Raw genomic sequence first — 23,752 nt, forward strand, 5'->3', positions numbered from 1 at the left:
ATACAACCTTACCAAAGTAGCTCTTTACATATATTATCACAAACAATTCTCTCACAGATTGGCTCAGTGACCGTGGAAAAATTCCTTGTGAGCCTCATCCAGAGTATTCTAGCATCTCTGTGAGGGCTGAACGAAGGACATGGTCAAAATTTATTTTACTTAAGGCCATTCCAGGCAGGCCTCAGGGACAGAGAGTTAAGAGTTACCAGCTCCAACGTGATTTTGTCTTCATCTGATCTCACTTAACTCAATAACCATTCACTAAGGCCATAAGTGCAAGGCCCTGTCTTACTCTCTGGAGAAAGAGACAAAAAATAGTCCCCACTCTCAAGAGACTTACATTCTACTGGGGAATTTGGTTATACTATCAATGAATATATAAATACATGCTAAGCTGAGAAAGAAGAGAGTACCACTGACTAAGTAGAACAGGAAAGGCTCCAGGTGAGAGCACTTTATACTCCTGTGTTCTAATTTGTATATTTATTTATTTAAGTGTTTTACTTCCCCTACTGGAGGGTATGCTCCTGGAATGCAGAGATATGTCTCTTAATCTTTCTATCTTCCCTCCAATATCCAGTACAGTGCACTGAATACAGCAGGCACTTACTAAGCATTCTCTATATGAATCAAACTGCAAGTGCTCTGGGATCTTCATAGGTGCTATGAAAGACTACTAAAGAGAGTAGTATAAGTGAGCCACTAAATATTTTATCTAGACTTGCATTGTATTTTATAATTCTGCATTCCTTATGTACACATACTAATTAACTTCACTTTGGTTTGTCTAATTAGGAAGGTGGATAGTTCATAAATCCCGGGAAGATGTTATTTATCAATCCACCTTCCTATGTCACTGGAGTCCTCTTGGGAACTGCATGAAGTGGAATCTAGTTAAGGCTTGTACTAGACATGCCTTGAAGTGCAGCAATTAATATTCTTTCTCTTATTGTAAAGCTGTAAATTTCCTATAGGCAATTTTCCTCCTACTTCACTGCTTCTGATACTAAGGGCTTTTTTTTTTTTAATCGAACACAAACCTCTCAAAAATATATCCCCTTATTTATAATGAATTATTTATCACTATCCAGCTTTAAAGACTCCTGATTAGGAAAGTTAATACAAAGTAGAAGCCAGGGACTCCAGCTAAGCATAAAGTAGCTTAATTTTAATGTCCCTTCCCTCCATCTCTTCAACAGAACTGTATCTAAATTTGCACCATCCATGAAAAACAAACCTATAGGTTCACCTTTCCCTTCCCCTAACCCTCTATCTCTTGTTCAAAAATGCAGAACAATCAAAGAAACTAAGATTTAGAAGGAACCTCAGAATGTAGAATGTTAGAACTAGCAGGGACGTTCAAAATCCAGTTCAATACCAACATTTCAGAGATTAGGCACAGAAAAATTAAATGCCTTTTGGGTTCTGTTTCAAGGAAATATAGAAAAATGCTGTACCCAAAAGTTCTGAGAAGCAGCTAACCTTTATGTGATTAAAACTGCCTTTTCTAACTCTACAAATAATTATATATTCTGGTGAAAGTCCTGGGGAAGCCAAAGGTGAGTCTGTTTTGTCACTGAAGTGAGCTCCATTTTGAGAGGCAGTGAGACCAAGAAAAAAAACCCAAGCCTAGGAGGCAGAAGGCAAGGATCTGTACCCTACTCAACAACTTCACAGTGTTGTGTGACTTTGGGCAAATCTGTTCACTTCTCTGAGTCTCCCCATTTCTAAGTTTTCAACTGCTAATATTCTATGTAGTAACAACTTATGGGCAAATTAAAAGTGGAAAATACTACTATAAAATAAAGATGTTGGAGGGGTATGAGGAGGGATAGGAGAGGGTGTTAACTTCCAGACTTGCAAATACAGTCCTACCTCACTGCCCCACACTGACTGGGGACAACTCAGTAAGTTCTTATCATCATCATCATCAACATCTTCAGCTTTTGTAGCATCCTCCTCATCTTCTTTACTCCCCAGGATCTAGAGAAGATAAAATGATGTGAAAATGGAATAAAAAAAAATATGTGTTGCATGAATATTTTATAAGGTGATAACATATAATAAAAAGCAAAGTTTTTAAAAAGTCAAAATGCTAAAATAAAAACTAACCAGTTAGGCTCATTAATTCCAATAAAACCAAAAAAGGCTACCTAGAACCAAGGACAATTTATAGACTCCTTTCCTTAAGAAACAAGTCAGAAACATTTTCTTACCACCTCTCTATGTTTTCATCAAATTGTTTGAAACTGAGTATTTTTTCTCTTGCTATGCTGATGCTTCTTCTCTCCATGCAGGCTAAATTCACTCACAAATTACACAAAAGTATAGAGAATTAAGGAGACCACTATTGATGGAATTAAAAACACAAAATCCTGAGAAGGTATTAAAGGAAATTTACAACACGTCAAATGAATGCATCACTTCTATTTATAGAACAAACAAACCACTTCTCTCAACTGTCATATATCCAAAATGAGAAAGGGACAGTATCAGTTATACTGCCACTTTGCTGACAAAGACTTATAATCACTAATGAACACACAAAAGTCAGAAGAATATGTCTAGTTTTAGAATGAAGGGCATTTTATTTAAAAAGACCATATTAAGTTGCAACACTTTTTTTTAAAAAGTCATATTTAGGAAATTTCTATAGTAATTATATAATAGATTACAAAACGATTCTTTAGGGCGGAGTCAAGATGGTGGAGTAAAGGACTCAACTCTAGAAGCTCTCCTCCCACAGCCCAGAAAATACCTGTAAAAAATGACACTAAACAAATCCCAGAGCAGTGAGATTTCCAGCCCAAGGCAGCATGGAAGGCGGACAGGAAAGGTCTATTGTACAGGGAGTGGGGAGTGCAGTGGCATGGACAGGACTGGAAAAGGTTTCAAGGCACCACCAGCAGCAGCTACGAATCCCAGATTCCTCAACTCACAAATGCCAAAGACAGCTTCAAAGGTCAGTGAGAAAGCTCTTTCACCAGGGAGAGAAGGGAATGCAGTAGTTTGGCCCCGGCCCCAGGCAGCAGCAGCTTCCATTGTTGGAGCCCTGGCCTAAAGACCCTGGGGGAATTGAGCAGCTGATCTGGATCTCAGCCCTGAGTGGCAGCCCTGGGGTGAGGAGCCCTGGTTGGTTGGTGGAGCTGGCAGAGGCTTTGGAGAGGGAATTCTATTCTCAGAAAAGAGTGCTTTTAGCTGCTCCCAGACCAGAGCACAGGTTAGGAGGGGAGTAAACTCCTCTCCCTTGATTGTGCCTTTTTGAAGGAACTGAGAACTTATGAGTCCCCAGAGTATGCCCTCCTCTGACAATATAACTGGCTGGGGAAATGCTGAAGAAAGGGAAAAAGAATAAGACAAGAGAAGGTTACTTTCTTGGTGACCAGGTATTTTCTTCCATCCTTTCAGATGAGGAAAATCAGAGAAAGACATCAAAGTCTTGGCTTCTGCATCCAAAACCTCCAAAATAAATATGCAATGGTCTCAAGCCATGGAAGAACTCAAAAAGAATTTTGAAAATCAAGTAACAGAGGTGGAGGAAAAATTGGGAAGAGAAATGAGAGTGATGCAAGAAAATCATGAAAAGAGAGTCCACAGCTTGCTAAAGGAGACATAAAAAAATGCTGAAGAAATTAACACCTTTAAAAATAGACTAACTCAAATGGCAAAAGAGGCCCAAAAGCCAAAGAGGAGAAGAATGATTTAAAAAGCAGAATAAGCCAAATGGAAAAAGAGGTTCAAAAGTTCACTGAAGAAAATAGTTCTTTAAAAATTAGAATGGAGCAGATAGAAACTAATGACTTTATGAGAAATCAAGAAATTATAAAACAAAACCAAAAGAATGCAAAAAATAGAAGACAATATGAAATATCTCACTGGAAAAACAACTGACCTGGAAAATAGATCGAAGAGAGACCTGAAAGTCATGATCAAAAAAAGAGCCTAGACATCATCTTTCATGAAATTATCAAAGAAAACTGCCCTGATATTCTGGAACCAGAGGGTAAAATAAAAACTGAAAGAATCCACCAATCACCTCCTAAAAGAGATCTGAAAAGAAAAACTCCTAGGAATATTGTAGCCAAAATCCAGACTTCCCAGGTCAAGGAGAAAATATTGCAAGCAGCGAGAAAGAAACAATTTGAGTATTGTGGAAATACAATCAGGATAACAAAGGATCTGGCAGCTTCTACATTAAGGGATCAAAGGGCTTGGAATATGATATTCCAGAAGTCAAAGGAACTAGGATTAAAACCAAGAATCACCTACCCAGCAAAACTGAGTATAATACTTCAAAGGAAAAAATGGTCATTCAATGAAATAGAGGACTTTCAAGCATTCTTGATGAAAAGACCAGAAGTGAAGAGAAAAATCTGACTCTCCAACACAAGAATCAAGAGAAGCATGAAAAAAGTAAACAGGAAAGAGAAATCATAAGAAACTTATTAAAATTGAACTGTTTATATATTCCTACATGGAAAGATAATATTTCTAACTCTTGAAACTTTTCTCAGTATTTGGATAGTTGGAAGGATTATACACATATATATAGACAGAGGGCACAGAGTGAGTTGAATAGGAAGGGATGATATCTAAATAAATAAAATTAAGGGGTGAGAGAGGAATGTGTTGGGAGAAGAAAAGGAGAAATGGAATGGGGCAAATTATCTGTCATAAGAAAGGCAAGAAAAAGCTTTTTCAATGGAGGGGAAAAGGGGGAGGTAAGGGAAAAAGTGAAGCTTGCCCCCATCACATTTGGTGTAAGGAGGGAATAACACGCACACTCAATTTGGTATGAAAATCTCTCTTATATTACAGGAAAGTAGGAGAGAAGGGGATAAGTGGGGTATGGAGGGGATGATAGAAGGGAGGGCAAATGGGAGGAGGAAGTAATTAGAAGTAAAAACTTTTGGGGATGGACAAGGTCAAAAGAGAGTATAGAGTAAATGGGGGGCAGGATAGGAAGGAGGGAAATATAGTTAGTCTTTCACAACATGACTGTTATGGAAGTCTCTAAGCAAAATTATATCTATATAGCCTATATATTGAATGGCTTGCCTTCTCAGAGGGGATGTATGAGGAGGGTGGAAGAGAGAGAAATTGGAACTCAAAGTTTTAGGAACGAATGTTGAGAACTGTTTTTGCATGTAACTGGGAAATAAAAAATACAGGTAATGGGGTACAGAAATCTATCTTGCCCTACAAGAAAAGAAAGAAGATGGGAATAAGGGAAGGGAGGGATATGATAGAAGGGAGAGCAGATTAGAGAAAGGGATAATCAGAATGCATGGTGTTTTGGGGTGTGGGAGGGGAGAGATAGGGAGAAAATTTGAAACTCAAAATCTTGTGGAAATGAATGTTGAAAACTAAAAATAAATAAATGAACTGGGGGGAAAAAATGATTCTTTAGAGGGCTGTGGTAACAATACCATGGCCTCTCCAATGGATTTGCAGTTATGTTCACAAGCTACTTGGGCTTGGCTATTCCAAGTGAAAAATGGAACTGGTCATTCCCAGAAAAAGATAGAGCTTTTCAGAGCTGTGGAAATATACTCCAATGATTTACTTAGTGGATCACTGCACATTGGTCAGTCAGTCAATTCTATGACCCTCTAAGCCCAGCTTTCATCTTGTACATATTCTCTATTTACCATAAACAAACTTGACTGGAAAGCAATTCACTGGAATCCCAAATCAATTGAATTTTGTTTTCTGAATTCCACTTCCAAAGGGACACAACAGAAGAAAACAAACTAATGTTTAGGATTTGGTCAAAACTAATCCTGGAATCAGCCCACATGTAACTAATTTTCATCTACTTTCTACATCTGCATTTACAATTCAAGACTTGAGAGAATTGGTACTCAAAATGATGATCCTAAAGTACTCCAAGATCCTCAATCATTAAATCAAGCTTGAATTATATTCAATACACTCTATTTAATAAGATAATTTAAGAAAGATTTCTAAAAGTGAGGAATGAGATAGAGAAAAGCACACTGGACATGGCTCTACCCCATAGCAGCTACATAACTTTGGACTATTCACTTAACTTCTGAGTTTCAGTGACCCCATCTATCAAAGAGAGATACTTACACTTGCACTAGCTACCTCAGAAAGTTGTTGTAGAGAAAAACTCATTATAAATTTTAAATCACTCTAAAAATGTGAGCTATTAGACAAAAATGTTTTTCAGTATAATTGTTGACCATGATATTCCATATGCCAGGGTAACCAAATTCTAAGATTAATTAAGCAAGGTTTTCAACTGTAGTGATACATCAGTATCCTTCCCATTCATGTTTATGAAAATTTGCAATGTATCAGCATATCCATAGAGTTAATCTAATCCAGCAAACTCAACTATCTGGCCAGTTTAGAATTAAGCACAAACTCACAGAATCATAGCAATGGAAAGAATCATCCAGTCCAAACCAAGAAGGAATCCTCTCTAAAATATTTGGGGTGGTGATCATTTTGCTTCTGCTTGAATGTCTCTCATCTGATTGCTGAATAGCTCTACTTAGAAAATGCTTTCTTATTTTGAGTCAAAATCTACCTCCCTGCACCTTGCCCCTTTGTTCTGTCCATAAATCTGCCCCCTCTTTCCCATGAAAGCTATGGGATAACAGTAAACAGGTCTCCCCTGAGTCTTCTCTTCTTTAGAAGAGAATATTCATCACCTTCTTTTTCAGATAGCATCATACTTGGAGTATCATCACCATATCAGTAGCCCTCCTCTGGAAACAGGTTCCAATTTGTCTTTATAGTTAACTATTGAAAATCTTTCTAAAACTTAAAAAATGTTTCTAATCATAAGTTACCTGAAGGGAAGGATTGTACACAGTTCCTCAAAATGCTCAAGTGGTCAGCACTTGGGTTAAAAAAAAAAAAATGCTACTGACTCACTGAGCCCTTGAGAGGTATGTTTCTACCAGTCACCAATTACCCTGTGACCATCACATCTAAAAAGAATTCTCTTATACTGGTAAGCAAGTATATGGAAGCAAGGTTTTGCTTTGTTTTCCCCAAAGATAATCATCAATATGACATCACTCTCTGATGTCTAATCCTTTCCACACTAATCTTCAAATTCCATTTTTAGGGGACAAAGGGACTTCAACTTGAAGTAGGGCTATAAATGATAGGGCAATTCACAGACAATATCAAATTGAAGCATATATTGAAAATTTAACTTAAGCATTATTAATGCAGTGTGCTTGGCATTTTACTAGATACTGGAGACAGAAAAACAAAAACAAAATAATTCCAGACCTCAAAGAGTTTATATTATAATGTAGAGGGAAAAGTACAAAGCAAATAAAAAGATGATTGGGGAACTAACTAAGCACTAACAAGTAGTGATTTCAGAAAAGGTCTTGTGTGGGAAAAGCACTCAAGCTGAGCCCTGAAGAGAGCTTGGAATTCTTAATGAAGCTAAGGAAGAGAATCACATCATGACAGGCCAGAAAAAGGAAATGAAATGAGAAGAATATAGAATAGGAAACAGACTAGTTTGGGTGGAACACAGAAGGTATGACAGGGAGTATAAATGTGAAAAAGTCAAATTGTGAAGGGATTTAGATGCCAAAAGAGTATGTATTTTATCTTAGCAATGAGAGGGAGTCATTGAAGTTTGTTGAGGAGCATGCTTTAGGAATATTAATTTAATACCTATATGAAAGACAAATGTGAGAGAGTAGAAACTAGAGTTAAGGAGACCAATTAAGCTACTGTAATAGTCTAGGAGAGAGGTGACAAGGACTTAAAATGCACTAGGACAAATCTCTCTAATTTGAATATTTTTAGTATTAATATCTCAGAACAGGAAGAGAAGATGCTTTCTAAAGAGTTAGAACCACATTTAACAGTTATTTTTTTAAAGGGCAATAACCAAAAAATAAAATCCCACAATTTCAAGATCAAATGAACTCTGAGAATAACCTCATTATTAAAAACATTTCCTTGGAGGAAATAAAACTAGAGACTGCTTTTTTCCTCAACAAGCTGAGAATATGCTTAGTTTTCAAAATTATCTGGTGCCCCGGAGGTTAGAATCAATAATGTTCTCTTCCTCAAAGAAAGCAGATGGTCGAGAGTGACATAAACTACCTTTGAGCTTCTCTTGATCTTGTAGCCAAGGAAAAGAGGCAAAATTGGGGCAATGGAGCCATGGTCTACATTCATCTATTTTCCAGTCTAGGCTTGCTTAAAGCTGACATAAAACCGAACAGATTTTATATAGTACCCCAAGGGACAGAAGTAAGAGAAGTGCCTGTTGCACCCTGCCACACTCTCCACGGGGAAGAGAGCTATCTTCTGTAACAATACCAGCTAACAATGAAAGAGCCAGCCACATTCTGCAGATCAGCTGTATTTGAAACAATACACACTAATACATTTCAAGCTGCAGTATACTTCCATAGGAACTTAGGTGAAGGTACAGAAATTAGAGGGAAGCAAATGATGATCTTCCTCACCTTCACCTTCATTACATACCAGGAAAAAAAAATTCATAGGGACGAAAGTTCATCAGAATGAGCATTCAAACTGACAATATCTTATAAGGGTGAGTCCCCAAGGTGAATGAGACATCCATTCGCTAAATCTGAGGTGAGATAAATGGTCTTCAGTGCCTTTAATGACAAATAAGCCCACACAAATGATTCAATGAAGTCTTCCTTCCAAAACTCAAAATAAATTATTCATTTTTAGCCAGCAATTGATAAAAGCTACATTCATACTACCAAAGTATCTCAATAACTCTACATCAATTTGCTAAGGCAGCACTGTGAAACTGGATTCATCTTTGTGACCACCATACATAAGCATGATTCAAATTCTGAGGGCTTTGGTTTCTACATAAGAGGCATGGGAATTCAAAACCAAGCTCACTGAATCACTTCAATGGCAAAATGCCTGCTTGAAAAGCTGATCCTACTACCACTTAAGAGCTAAATTCCTGAAGCCCCCAACAGATTCAGCCTTTTGAAAAAAAAAAAACAAAAAACATGCTCTAATAAATCAGACATAACAGTTCACAACAGATCACTTGAGTTCAGGAGTTCTGAGCTACATTGGGCTAAGCCTATCAAGTGTTCCCCCTAAGCCCCAAGAACAGAGAACTAACAGGCTGCTTAAGGAGGATTGAGTCCACCCAGCTCAGAAAAATGGAGCAGATCAAAGCTTCTGAACTGACCAATTCTGGGATCAGTCCTGAGAAAAGCTCCTGCACTCCCAGGTTGAGGGAGATAGAAAAATGGAGACTTTTTTAAAAATACAGTTTATTTTTAACTTTGAATGAAACAAATCTTAAACAAGCAAAGACTTTATTCTTACCTCATTTTGGGCTAATGTACCACTTTCCTGTGCACCCAAACAGGAGCGTTCAAAAAGTGTTTTCCTGAGGTCTTGGTTATCCGAGTGCAGTGCCTTTACAAGCATCACCAGTTCATGAACCTAAATGCAGAAGACAGAAAGAAGAGCTGTAGACTTCATTTTAACGAATCAATTTTTTAAGCAGGGGTCCAATACTAAACAAATTATGCAATGCCATAATTATTAAGAGCTGCTCTATCTTCCTCATATACTCAGACCACATCAAACTATCACATAACTGACTTCATCTTCCTACTCCATCAAGTGGCAGGAAAATCAAAAAAATCAAAGAGAATAACGGGGCCTTTCTAGCTCCCCAAGAATGCCAAAATGGGAAATGGGACTCTCCTAAGCTTGACCATGACTAAGCAGAATGAATTAATAGTGTAGATGATGAACAGGAGATTCTGGAAACATACTAACACATTGGAAACACACTCACCACTACTTCTCTCTGTGTCTGTCTTTCCCCAAACCCTCCCCACACACCCTCCCCTTTTTTCTTCTTTCCTGTCCTTCTTCCCCTCCTTTTGTCTGCTTGTTAAGAATTCAGTCTCATTACCTTATCATGTCTTTAAGCCCTGAGGGGTCAATAAACAGCTTAAGCAATAAGTGCTAAAAGAACTCAGAGAGAGGGAAGTTCACTGTAAAGCTAAGGAACACTTCATGAACAAAATGGCACTAAAACTAGGACTAGAAGAATGAATAGATTCTCAACAGGTAGAAAATGAGAGTGAAAGAAATTAGAGGAAAAGGGTATGAACAAAATCTACAAGACGGAAACAAACAAAACCGAAAAGCCTTCTTTCACAAAAGAAGTGGGCAAATAAGTACATCTGAATTAGGAAACTGTGCCTTCTTCCTTTCGTACATTTTCATTAAGAACTTTTTTAGTTTTGTTTTTTGGCATTTTGGAGGGGAAAAAAACTACAATGATCCAGAGAAAAGAAGTTATAGGGCCATAAAAATCAGTCACACATACCAAGTTATTCATGAATGCAAGAGGCTGGTGTCCCTATTCAGAAGAGAAATGGATTCATCTATCCTTTTGCTGAACTCAGTGAACTCATACTATGAACCACCAGTTATCAAGTACTAGCTTCTATTAGTCGTTGTTCTTCTGTGTATTGTATGTTGCCTGTCCTAACAAGACTAAGTTCTTCATGAGTATTACCCACATTTTCTGCCTGGCTGGTATTTCTATTTCTTTTATATTGTCCACAGTACCTACAACAGTGCTGGGCATGCAAGCAGCACTTAATAAATATATGCTATATATGGACTTTTTTAATTTAGTGGAATTGACCATCACTGTATGAACTCAACTAAGATCCGGGCTCAATATACTCAGACTTACCCTCAGTTACCTATGGATTCCAAAGCAATGAAATCACATAAATCATGCCAATTTAACAGGTCAATTTAATGTCACACAGACTCTGAGGGTATTTAAAATCAAGGAGTTCCAGAAATGCTAACACTGATTGGCAACCTAACATGATTACCTCCAGTTCAAAGATGATGTAAACCTTTACTGTTTTAGCAAAATTATTTAATGGGAGGGAGAAAAGTAATATAAGTTCCTGAATCTAGGGCCTTTTTTCTGAGACTACTGCTAGAAATGATGAAGAAAAAACTCAGCTCTAAAAGGGAGCAAATTAGCCCACTAAATACCCTTTGTTTAAGTTCTTCTAGAGACAAATGTTCTGTCTGGAAACGATCACGATCACCAATGCAAATACTCAAGTAGGACGTCTGATCACTATAAAATGAAATGGATTCTTCTGTCAAAAGAGAAAAAAAGAAAGTCAGAAATATTATTAATGAGTGACACACAAAAAAAATTTAAGCCTTCTAACAAAGCCAACCTTGGACTTAACTCTATAAAGGCAAGCAGAGGCACTTTGAAAGAAGTTGTTATCTTTAGTGACAGACTGTTTTCCCCTCTTTTCCTTTGGGGCATTTGCCATATCCTATTGGGCTTACCAGTTTTCTAATTGAATTATAACTTACGCAATAATTGTTGTGTTTGAAAATATGCACTGCAAGCAAGACCTCAAATTATTCTAATTAGTTAAGATAATGAGAACATTAGCTGCAAACCTCAAGGGAGAGACTCTAGGTAAACCAAGTTACAGCACTTACACTGCATTGCAGAACTTATACTCACTGGCCCCACATTCTTCACAGAGGAGTGAGACCATGAATGACTTAAGCATGAGTCTAAGATGAAGGTAAATCTATACATAGCAGCAACTATATAATTATCTGCTCCAAATAGGTTATAGTTCATCTAGCAGATATCTCAAACCCTTAAAGAAATGTGGGCAAACACAGCTACATTTGGAATTTAACTTTAATCAAAGTCAAATCAGATCCTCGCCTCCATCCCAACAGAATTAAATCTCTGATGACACTCTGCTCTTAGGTAAAGGAACCATAAAATGTCTTGAACTGGCTTAATTCAAACTGACAAAAGATCTCCCTGACATGGCTCTATCAGCTCTTCTTAAGTGTGTATCACCGTATACAGAGTCTGTGCCTCTCAACAAGAGCTGTCAATCAGATCACAGTAAAAATGTGAAAATTCCCCAGCTGGGAAAGTGACCCTCCAGCCACAGGATTACAAAGAGCCAGGGATCCTTAACTTATGCAGAAAACAGTAAATTCTGATGACAGGAACTGTAAGCAGCTTGAAATACTAAAATTTGCTGCAAGAGGGGGAAAAAAAAAAGGTGCATATATATGTTGCCTGCTGAAGCAGCTGAGTACTTGTATTAAAAATAAAATGGAGGCCAGCAGAGTTATTAATAAAATTTTCAAAGATTCTGTGTTTGTCCTCACCACCTCAAAGTTCACATAAAGCAGTCAAAGTGAAAGGGATGGAACACAGGAAAAAGCCTAATTAACCATGAATTTACAAGTCACTGTACCTTCTTGCCTCTTAATTTCATTAATTTGATCCTCCAGTGTCTTGCGCAAGGTCTGGTAAGACAGAACATCATCTTCTAGCTGCTTTCGCAGTGAAAAAATGTTGTTTAATTCGGCCTGCACACTGTTGATACTTTGAAGCAAGATACAAAAAATCATAAAATCAAACACATTTTGTTACTTCATAATTATAAAATATACTATATGTTAAGAGACCTAGAAAGTCTTCCTTCCAGAGAAAAAGATTTTGTTCTTATGCCATAGCCCATAATCTGATACAAAGGTTTCTCTAAAGGATGTATTCCACAGAAGCAATTGCTACTTCCCTCTTCAGACATTTCTCTCCTCTTCATCCACAGAGTTACACACATAAATCAATCTCTATTGAGATGAAAATAAACCATTATATCTAATCTTCTATGCTGACTGGTTGAAGAACTGTATGTTGTAAAGCAGCCTTCCCTATAAGGGAACTCTGTTCAGAACTTTTCCCTGGTTCCATCTCATGACAATAATAATGATCAATTTGGAAGGCAGAGAGAAAATCTTACCATCATGTCACAGCACAGCACTGAGGAGGAATCTTACCAGAAAAAAAGAATGTTTTGCTAAACTCCTGCTATTAGGCACTGGGAGAAATGATTGCTTCATTTTCTCTTCTACTTTTTGACAAGGTGAAAAGTATACACACCTAGATCTAACGTTAATGCTCCCCCCCAAACAAAAATAGTAATGCTTTTTTGAAAGCTATACAAAGGTCCCCTCTTTCTCTTCTCTAGGGAAAGTGATTCTTTATGACCCCTAACCGGTTATGGAACTTGGGGCAAGACCTCTCCCCTCTCCAGGCTTATTTTTCACTTGAAAATAAAGAGAGTGAGCCAAGTGATCTCTAAAAGAAAGAGTTCTAACAGCTTCTCTTCTCTAATATTCTACATTCTAAGGTCCCTTCAAGCTCACTCTCTTCTAAAAGGATCATATTTTGATGACTTAAGGGGGTAGGAACATCTTCAGTCCTAATGGTGAAAAGTTTTTGTTCAATTAAAAAGCACAAGGAAAGTAGTAAGTGGACAGAACCTTGGGAGTCCAGAAGACTTAGTTCTGAAGCCCAGACACTCCATGGCTGTCTAATTCTGGGCAAATCATGTAACTTCTCTCAGTTCCAATTTCCTCAGCTATAAAACAAGAACAACAGTGCCTCTTTCATAAGACTGCTTTGACGATCAAATACAATGATCTCTGTAAAGTGTTTTGCAAATGTTAGAGCACTATATAAATGTTAGCTATTATTAGTAATATTCTTTTTACTAAAAGGCATGAACTGAAAAAAATTAGTCATTTTCTTTGTAGCTGTCTTCCCAAGGATAACCACTGCCAAGCTGGGAAAAAGAGATTCTTCCACCCTTTTTCATATAGCCCAAGAAGACTGGACCCATCCATATTTGTGATCCAAGATATAAAGCATAAATTATAAAGCATAACAGGACATTAGCAGACACTATGCAACGCACCACAAGACATACATTCAATAAACATAAAAGCTTTTAAGAATCCTTGGTAGTTATTCCCCTGGTAAATAACCTTGGCAGCATTCAACTACAATTTAAGAAACAATCCCATCAGCTAACCTAGACCTGTTTTTTCTTTTCATAAAACTGGTAGCAAAATCCAATGCTTTCAGTAATTCTGGTCAAGCACAGTAGTGAACACAGTTGCCTATGTGGTCCAGTAGCCCTCTAAAATATATTTGAACTGCTAGTTGAACAAACTGTACAATTAAAATCAAATTTTCTCTTTTTCTCTTAACATTCCTGAAGATTGCCTTAATCCCTGATGGGATAACTCCATGGTATACAAGGCTTTTAAGAGAGGCTCACATTCAGGAAGACATACTTAATGTTGACAACACTGAGGATGAACACAATTTAAGCTGAATATTTTCATACTTTCATTTTCTCCAAATTTGAAGTTTTAAAGTTGTCCAGAATGTTCTTCTATTATAGATTATTAAACATAAATCTCTAGAATTTTTTAGATGGAAGGAACTTTAGAGCACAGAATATTGGAACCCAAAGAATAATCCAGTCCAACCTTCTATTTTTAAGGAGGCTCACAGACAAAATGTAACTTGTCTAAGGTTCCATCATTAATTAATGGGAGAGTAGGGTCAGAACCAGGGTCTCTCAACTGCAGAGCCGACATTACTGCCTTGACATTGTACTGAAAGGTATGAATTCCACAAGTGACAAAAATAAATCTCACGTAAAAATTAAGACTGCATCATAGCTTTATTGTAAGCTACAAGATAACCTATTCAGAACACAGTCTTCTTGATAGAAAGTAAATCAGATTGCTAAATAAACTGATAAAGTGGTAATTGTCCAGCCACTTCCATCACTTTCCATGTCCTTTTTCTATGTCGAATGGTATAGATTTGCTGCTATCACCAATGCTACAAGATTTTTCCAAGATATTCTTTTGTGTGTGAGATTTTAAAACACTTACCTGTCTGAGTCTTTCAGGGCTCTTACTAAATCAGAATAAATGTGCCGCTCTTTCTTCAAAGCATGAATCAGCTCTTCATACTCAGATCCTTGCTTTTCCTGAAAACAACAATGGACACATGATGTTAAGGTAGGATTGTTAAAAATATTTATCTGTATACAATATCCATGCAAACATATAAAGATGTAGGATTTGAAAAATACATATTTAGAAAAACAATTATGGCAATCTTTGACTAAGTAACAGTTAGAGACCACCATCTGCAGGAGGAATGAGGAACAGTTGTCCATCATCTAGTACAGAACTAAAGTTGAAAGCTATTCATCCAACATATAAACAGCTGTTATTAAAGAAGACTAATAGTTCTGTTATTTGCCTGTCATGAAACATTCACCCATCTGAGCAGTTGTTCATCATTTTTACAACAGTACAAAAAGTGCTTTTTATCAGCCCCCTCACTCTTGAAAGTGTGGAAATTAACGACCCAACCAAAATGATATGGCAAGACAGGTATTTTGAGGGCCTTATGTAAAAGATTAGCTCGCTAGGGGGAAAAGCTCTGAAAATGCTCTTTGGATGTCTGCTAAACTACTGCTTTTCTAGAATCAAGATATTCTAGGAGAAAAATGCTATTTGATTTCTAGTCCAAAAAGATTACATGATAAAATAAAAGCACTGGCTGCCAATTATGTGTTGAGAATGCTAAACTACCAGCTTCATCATAATAAGTGACTTACCCTAACTACTAGAAATATCACAGTCTTATGAAAATCATGGTGAATGTCATAGTTCCTAAGTGCCTCTATATTCAATAATGCCATTTCATATGATATTCTGCAATCTTCCACCTGCATACTTCTACTTTAGTGCACCATATACATAACCAGGCAGAGTAAACAATCAGATCCTGAAGACTGACCAGGTGGACTAAGTCAGTTGTTGCTACCACACCTTCCTCTCCACAATCTGCAGGTTACCTATAAGGAGAGGAGGAAAACCAGAGTTGGCCCTGGTGTCCCCTCTCCTGGATCCACTCCAGGGTTTTACTATCAACAATCATTCTCTGTGACCTAAAGAAGACCCGTGAAGACCTCTGAAGACCTGTGGCCTTCAGGGAAACAAAAAGTAGATGGTAATTTAAGTGGAAAGATCTTCTCCATTTGTTAATAGGCCCATGTGACCTGTTAAATCACATGTGGTGGGAGAAGCTTGACAAATGGGTGGAACAGGAAGGATGGAACAGAACCCTGAGCGAGGAAGTTAGTCAGAGTCATTGGAGCAGAGAGAAAATGCAGGTCCAGCAAAGGCAGAGGAAAAGCATTAGAATGAGCAAAGGTCGTGAGTGTGTGCTGCAGGGGGGGGGGGGGGCGCAGCGCACTTGGGAACGCCTTTGTCTCGAGCAGTGCTAATATGTATTAAGTTTTTAGCTACTGTGATGGATTTAGCTTTCTGGTGTCTGAATAAATGTTTTTCTTCTGCCTTCTATAGGAAGTCTTTTATATTTTGCAATTCAGAAGAGCATATTCATAGCCATCCTCAATGCTGTGAATACTGCCTGGGCGATATAGCCTCCTCAGAAAAGTCTAAGGGTCAAGTACTAGAAAACCTAGCACATATATAAGCATATATAAACAAAATAAATTCCAGGTAATTTTGGGAAGTAAAGCACTAGGATCCTGGGATCAGAAAAGGTTTCACTTATCAAAGTGCACTTAAGTTGAATTTTGAGGGAAACCGGAGATTCCAAGAAGCAAAGGTGAGGAGAGGGAGCATTCCTGACTTTAGGGACAGCAAGTAAAAAGGTAGAGAAAGGAGATGGGACCTCACAACTGAGAAAGAGTAATTTAATTATATAGGTATGGCTGGATCAATGAATATGTAGAGGGGAGTAATATGTAAGAAGACTGAAAAGTAGAAAGAGGTCATATTAAGAGCTAAAAGGGAGCCTATTTATTGGGGGGAGAAGAGGTGGGCACAGTCGGACTTATGCTTTAGGAAAATCAGCTAGGTGGCTGTGTAATGGATGGACTGGAGTGAGGAAGAGTCATTTCAGTAAGTGTGACCAAAGAGATTACTGCAATAGTCCAGAACAGAGGTGATGAGGGGCCAAACCAAAGATGGTGATTGTGTGAGTAGAGTAAAGGAGATATATGTAGAAGCAAGTCATTTTCCCTCTCTAGGCCTCAATTTCTCCATTTGTAAAATGAAGAGATTAGGCTAAATGATCTCTAAGTTTATTTCCAAGTCTAAAATTCTGATTCTATGAATAAATTTATTATATGAAAACTGGCAAGGCAAAATGGATAGAGAGAGACAGCTGGATCTTAAAGTCAGGAAAACATTGATTCAAGCTCGCCCCCTCTATGACATCATAGGCCTCAAAAACACTCTAAGACTTTTAAGTTTGAAAGCAGATATTGATCTGCACTGGAAAAGGGAGTTGTTCAATGGGAAGACAGTCGGCTGATAAAATCCCATAACAAGTCTGGTCAAAAAAATACTTATGATATGAATGCTTAGAAGAGGAATTCCTGAGAATATTTTACCTACCCTAAGATAAGCCACAGTGAGTAAACCTCTTGCTAGGAGAAAATTGCTCACCCATGTTAGCTAAATTAACTGCAGAAATGTAGGATGCCATTTCATAAATTACCCTATTCTAACACACTAAATCATACCCCATTAGAATAAATTCACTTGGCTTCTTCAGAACAGCTGATTAAACCAAAGGTCTCATCTCAAAAGGATTCAAGTGCCAAAGAGCTTAGGCAAGAACAAGAGATGTTGAATTTACACCTCATCAAAATCAGGAAATGAACCAGTGCAAGAGACAAGTGTCTGTCATCAATACAAACTTCAATGGCCCAAATGAAACCACTACAATGTGTTCACCATAATCTTAAGAAACAAAGCTCAAGTAGAAAGGGGAATTACTTCCCAGCAGTGAAGAAGACAGTCAATAAACACATTTAAAGCAGCCTTGTGACAACTGCATTAATTCCAATCCTGAGGATGTATCAGCTACAATGTTTCAACCATATCAATAACTAGTTCAACTATTATGACTGACGACAAGTTAAATATCACAAAAATATTTGCTCTCTGTTCTTCAATTCCTTATCACCCAACATTCACCCTCAAGTTTCTACAATAATTAACACATAGATAAAAGCACAAATGACACTAAAGATGTCAATCACAATGATAATAAACAAAATAACAAATATTTATATGGCACTTAAAAGTTGCCTTACATATATTACATCATTTAGGACATCAAACATCCTCTATAACAAGCTGAAATATAACGTTTTTGAAGGAAGGAAAATAAATACACAAAAAAGAAAAAACCCTACAATGTAACAAATTATTCTGCAAATACACAATTTTAAAAAAATTAGTCTGACCGTGAATTTTTACTATAAATCTCTGAGATTTCATACATTTTCACAAACTAAGTATGGTCAAGAACACACATATACCACTTAGGGAAATCCCTACTTGACAAGAACTGTTAGGAAACCTAGAATCAGGGGTGGGGAACTGCCCTCTAGGTCCTCAAGTGCATTTTTTTGACTGAATCCAAACTCAATTGTTCTGTGAAGTTTGGACTCAAAGGGTCACACTTGAGGACCCAGAGGGCCACATATGACCTCGAAGCCACAGATTCCCCACCCCAGGTAGACCATGATTTCAAATTATAAAACAAAGTTCCAAATGGATACTCAACTCAAATATGAAAGATCATATCATAAAAAAGCTAGACGATTATAGATGGAGGTATCTTGCACAACTATTACTAGAGAAAGAATTCTTAACCAAATAAGGGATAGAAGAGAGCAGGAAAAAAATAGGTATTCTGAATTTCATGAAACTGAAAAAGCTCTTGAACAAACAAAATCAGTACAGCTAGGGTATATAGTTGATTAGGAAAAGTTTGCATCAAATACCTCTGATAAGAGTCTTACATTCAAGACAAAGAAAGAATTAACAAAAATATAAAATGGACCAAGAAACATAACCCCATAGATATGAATAAACAATTGCTATCTAGTAATGGAGGAAGACCTGAGTTCAAATTCGTCCTCAGACACTTACTAGCTGTGACCCTAGGCAAGTCATTTAACCTCTGCCTTAACCTACTGGAGAGGGGAGTGGCAAACCACTCCAGGATCTTTGCCAAGAACACCTCATGGACAGCACTGGCCTGCTATGGTCCATGGGATCAAAAAGAGTCAAATAGGCCTGAACAATTTAGTAGCAATCATATGAAAGACTGGGCCAAATCATTTATAAGACAAAAATTAAAACTTGAGTTTTACCTCACAACCAGCAAATCAATAAATATGGTAAGAAGAAAACAGTATGCTGGAAGGACTATACAAAGAGAAACATAATCATAAATAGTCCGTAGAGTCATGAAATTGTCCATCTATTCTGGAAAGCAATCTGGAGTTACCAAAAAAAAGTTACTAAAATATCCTTTTGATCAAGTGATCCTACTGTTGGGCGCATATCCCAAGGCGGAGCAAGACAAAAGGAAAGTTTCCATGTACACAAATATATTCTAAGATATACATTTTGTGGTAGTAAATAACTGGAAACAAAATAAGTGTACGTAGACTGGGAATGGCAAAGTATGGCACATTAATGTAATAGAACGTTACTATGCTAGTAAAAAAACAGAAAATACAAAGAATTCAGAGAAACATAAAACATGAATTGAACAAGAGTAGACAACAGGAGAATCACAAAAACAATATACATGATGTCTAGAACAATATCAACTGAAAAAACTGTCAGACAATTCTGTACACCATGTAACTAAGAATCAAACTGGGTCCCAAAGAAGAGTTAAGAAAATGCATTTCTCTCTCATTGCCAAGGTGAGGAATGAGGCTTAACAGTATAGAATATTGCATAGATTATCAGACATGGTCAATGTGTTGGTTGGTTTAGCTGAATTTTTTTTTAATTACAATTTTTATTCTTTTTTATTTTTGTCACAAGGGATAGCTTGTTGGGTAAGACTGGGGCGGAAAGAACATATGTAGAAATTAGTGTGATACAGAAACAGAAGACATATAAGAAAAACAACAAGAAAGCTAAATATCACCAAGTTTCACATGGAACACCATGAAATCTGACATTAAATTAGTTCTATATACTATAGACTTCATAGCATTAACTTCCTTCAATACTTCAAGAATCTGTGAATTTCACTGGAATGGGCACTCCCCTTCCATTCTCATATTCCAACTCCACAACTTGACATATTGTTCACGAGTTGCTATAGCCAAAAACAAATGATCCCCTGGTGGCCAAACATCTAATGATGAGCCTCTCTGAATTTAGTGAATCTGGCTCTTATATCCGAGACAGTATGTTACCAGGTCTGTACTTAAAGCCTTTCCAACTTAGGGCTCACTAGAGCCAGCACTCTGCTAGCATAGCTATTAGGAGTCCAGGGTCACTTCCACAATGTGGAAATGTAGCTCTCACAGGGAACGTAGTGCAAACGCACAAAAATTAAAAGACAAAAAATTCTGCAGACATCATAAATACAACTAATAAAAGATAAACTACAAATGAATCAAAATTATTAATCAAATTTAATAACTTATTTTGTTTCAAGATGGCTATATCCACATCCAGATCTGGGCCCACCATCACACTTTGAAGCCATCTCCATTTCATTCTTCTATCTCTCTCCAGAATCGAAGTCCCCCTTCACTTTCCTTTTCCCCCTCCCACTAGGATCCCCCACTAGGATCTAGCTGAAAGAGACGTTGGCAATCATCTACTTCAGTGGTGTCAAACAGAAATGGGGAATATACCAACTTAGAAAACTACAAATTTGTATTATCTATGTGTATTATATTTTCACTTATTTTGAACAATTTCCAATGAAAATTTTAATGTGATCCAAACCGGCCTGCAAAATAAAGAATTCATCTTGTAGCAATTGCTACAGAGTGAAGTAAGGAGAACCAGAACAATAATCACAGTCCAATAATGTAAATTAAGAGAATACTAAAAGACAGCCCAATTCTGAATAACTGCATTGACCAGTGTGTGGCCCCAAATACCTACACCTCCCTTTTCTTTTCAGAAAGGTAGAGCTCTAGAAAATGCAGCCTAAGCTTTTGTAAATAGTCACTTTAGTAATTATTTTGGGTTGTTTATCTTTGTTACAAGAACAGTTTCAAATTCCAGGACAGGGAAAATATTAAGAAATGACCATAAAGTAAAAACAGAAGACATCAATAAAACATTTGTTTTGGATGTGTATGTCTGTTTTTGTTTTTAATGACAAATTAGTGTTAGCTCCAGGAATCAAATTCAGGTCATTGTTAGAGAGACCAAAAAGTATGCCATTTGAAAACCATCATCAGCTACATTTTTATTTCAAGGAGGCAGACTCATCTACACCAATTAAGAACTGTCCTAATACTTTTCTGTGGCATTTGACCCAATTTAATCAAAATCAGCCAGGTTACATTAAGCAAGCACAAAAAAATATATAAAATCCCAAGCATATCTGAGTTAAAACAAACTTCAGACATAGAATCCCATGCTTCGTAGTGGTTTATCAGAGTAACCAACATATGACCAGACTGGGAACTCAACTTTCTAGGTAATTCAAGTTTGAAAACTAACATCAAAGTACAAAGCTGGAACTTAGAAAATGGCCTTGTTTTGAAATAATTCTTTCCTTTCCAGGGTTTCCTATTTCTTCATATTCAATGTAGTGCTGTAGGTCATCCTATTTCCTACATATCCTTTGCATACTACCCTCTCACACTGAAGGGTTTAAAAACTTATCCTAAGGGCCCACTAACCCTTTAAGTTTATATAGTTTCCAAAATAGGAGCATGTGGAGAACAAGTAGTATCCTCATTCTTTAATCAAGAGGTGATTTTCCAGCTTCTAAGTTATGTAATGAAAGTCCTAATGCCTTGGATTAAAGGTTATTAATCTGTATGGAGAAGATAATGCCACTATTGCATTGTGAGGTTTAATTAGTGGCAAGAAAGCACTTGGAGATCACCTTGGATCACAGCAGCTTCTACATATTCCCTATAAAAATACAAATAAATTTAAAAGTAAAATTCAGTTGAGCTTACCTCTGAGGATAGGGCTTTTTTGAATGCTAGCTGTTGAGAAGCATACTTTTCTGTTAAGTCTTCATTCTTCAATTCAAGATCCTCCTTGGCTTTTAAAAGATGATTTAGCCTATTAAAAAGCTGTCCAAGTTCTACATCTTTTTCTTTGATCTTCCCATCGAGTCGCTAAAAAAACCAAGGAATGCAAATTCAAGTATTTACCACAGCAAAAACATGAAGCAACTGTCACAAGAACATAATATTTTGCTTTTTTTTAATGATACCTTGTTCTAAAAATAATTCCCCTTCACAAAATAATGTGAGATTACATGAACATAATTCTGTTCTATTTTGACTAAATTACTCTTCACCAAATGTGAAGGTTTCCCAAAGGACAGCTCTGGCTATGGCAGTATGCCATTAACGTATAGAAAAGGTCAGAGAGTGACAGACATAAAACTCCTTTGCACCATATTACCAATATAGCCTTACTTTGTTTTCAAGAAACTCATTCCTTGTCATATATGCTTCTAATAAGATAAATCTGTGATTTACTCCTTGCATTATATGAATTCAAATGTCTCTTCTGGAAGATTACAAACCCTGACTCAAACTAGAAAAATGTGTCTATGAACATTATCTTAAACTTTTCCCTGTCTGCTAAGAAGATCTGAGGTCCAGCCGGGAAAATGCAATGTTTCACAGACCCCCTCTGGTCATAGCAGGAATGATTCTTTGTGAGCATGTGAAATAGATTTCCTCTGTCTTCACCCCAAAATGTCACAATCACTAGTCCCCTGGGTGAGCTAGTTCTACAGATGTTTTACATAAACAGAAGAAAAAGAAGTTGCATTAATGTGAACATGGACTTAATTAACTGGATGAAATTCTTTTTGGCTCTAAGCCTTTGGAATATAAAGTAATGTAAAATGTTAACTTCAAATTCAGCAAACAGGTATTAAAACAAGCACTTTGCACAGCACTGGATTAGGCACTGAGGGTGACAGAAAAAGAAAAATGGTTCAGTTCCTACCATCATGGATTTTATAATTTAAAGATATATTCTAACACTGCAAATTGCTTCAACTAGAAGAAAAGATCATTAAGTACAACTGCATTAAAGGGCAAAGGAACAACACTATAAAAGTTAAAAATTGGTGATTAGCCAAACCATGTTATAGGGGCTAAAGATCTACGATAAAAATATTCTTACTTGGGTCTGAGGCAATCAGCCCAATGAAGCAACAAGACAGTTTTCTGATGTTATGGTGGGGTTTGTATATAGTGAGATAAAGATACTGCAACAACAGTGTCTAAGGCAATACAAGTAAATATGACCACAGTAATAGGCATAAGGAATATGGATGAAATACATTATTATAAAAAACAAAACCTAATACGTGTATGGAAAACTCTTCTAAGTGCCATGTGAGGTTTAAGAAATGAAAACTTATTTCTCTTAAAGAAGACAGAGAGTAAGAAAAGTTTCTCTATCTCACCTCCCATCCCAGTACTCTGATCTTCAAATCCATTCCTTACACAAACAAAAAGATTAGATAAAATATACAAGAAAAGCAAATCATTGTACCTGTAGCAAGACATCCTTCTGATTGACACTGTCTGTTAAGCATTTCATAACTTGTTCCTGGCTCTGCAATTTCTGATTACTTTCACTCAAAAGGATATTGTAACGTTGCTCCACTGACTTCTCTTTCTCAATCATTTCACCATGTAATTTCTCTACTTGATTTCTAAGGTCCTATCAGAGAAATAAACAAAACTGGAATTAACTCTACAAAAATTTCAAGGTGACAATTTGCATTAGCTTAACTTTC

General features: G+C 36.9%; 1 protein-coding gene across 7 annotated transcripts in view; it reads right to left on the reverse strand.

Moving 5' to 3' along the window:
* Window positions 1–23,752, reverse strand: part of CDK5RAP2 (CDK5 regulatory subunit associated protein 2) — a 157,366-nt gene that overhangs the window by 57,714 nt on the left and 75,900 nt on the right. For all 7 annotated transcript variants that reach the window (XM_072631764.1, XM_072631762.1, XM_072631760.1 and 4 more), the window contains 7 exons: window positions 23,506–23,676; window positions 21,939–22,103; window positions 14,812–14,909; window positions 12,312–12,442; window positions 11,053–11,162; window positions 9,340–9,459; window positions 1,876–1,983 (listed from right to left, as the gene is read on the reverse strand). In XM_072631764.1, coding sequence (XP_072487865.1) covers window positions 1,876–1,983; window positions 9,340–9,459; window positions 11,053–11,162; window positions 12,312–12,442; window positions 14,812–14,909; window positions 21,939–22,103; window positions 23,506–23,676 — 903 coding nt within the window. The remainder of the gene's footprint in view (window positions 1–1,875; window positions 1,984–9,339; window positions 9,460–11,052; window positions 11,163–12,311; window positions 12,443–14,811; window positions 14,910–21,938; window positions 22,104–23,505; window positions 23,677–23,752) is intronic.

The sequence above is a fragment of the Notamacropus eugenii genome, chromosome 1 (assembly GCF_028372415.1).
Source record: "Notamacropus eugenii isolate mMacEug1 chromosome 1, mMacEug1.pri_v2, whole genome shotgun sequence".
NCBI lineage: Eukaryota > Metazoa > Chordata > Mammalia > Diprotodontia > Macropodidae > Notamacropus > Notamacropus eugenii.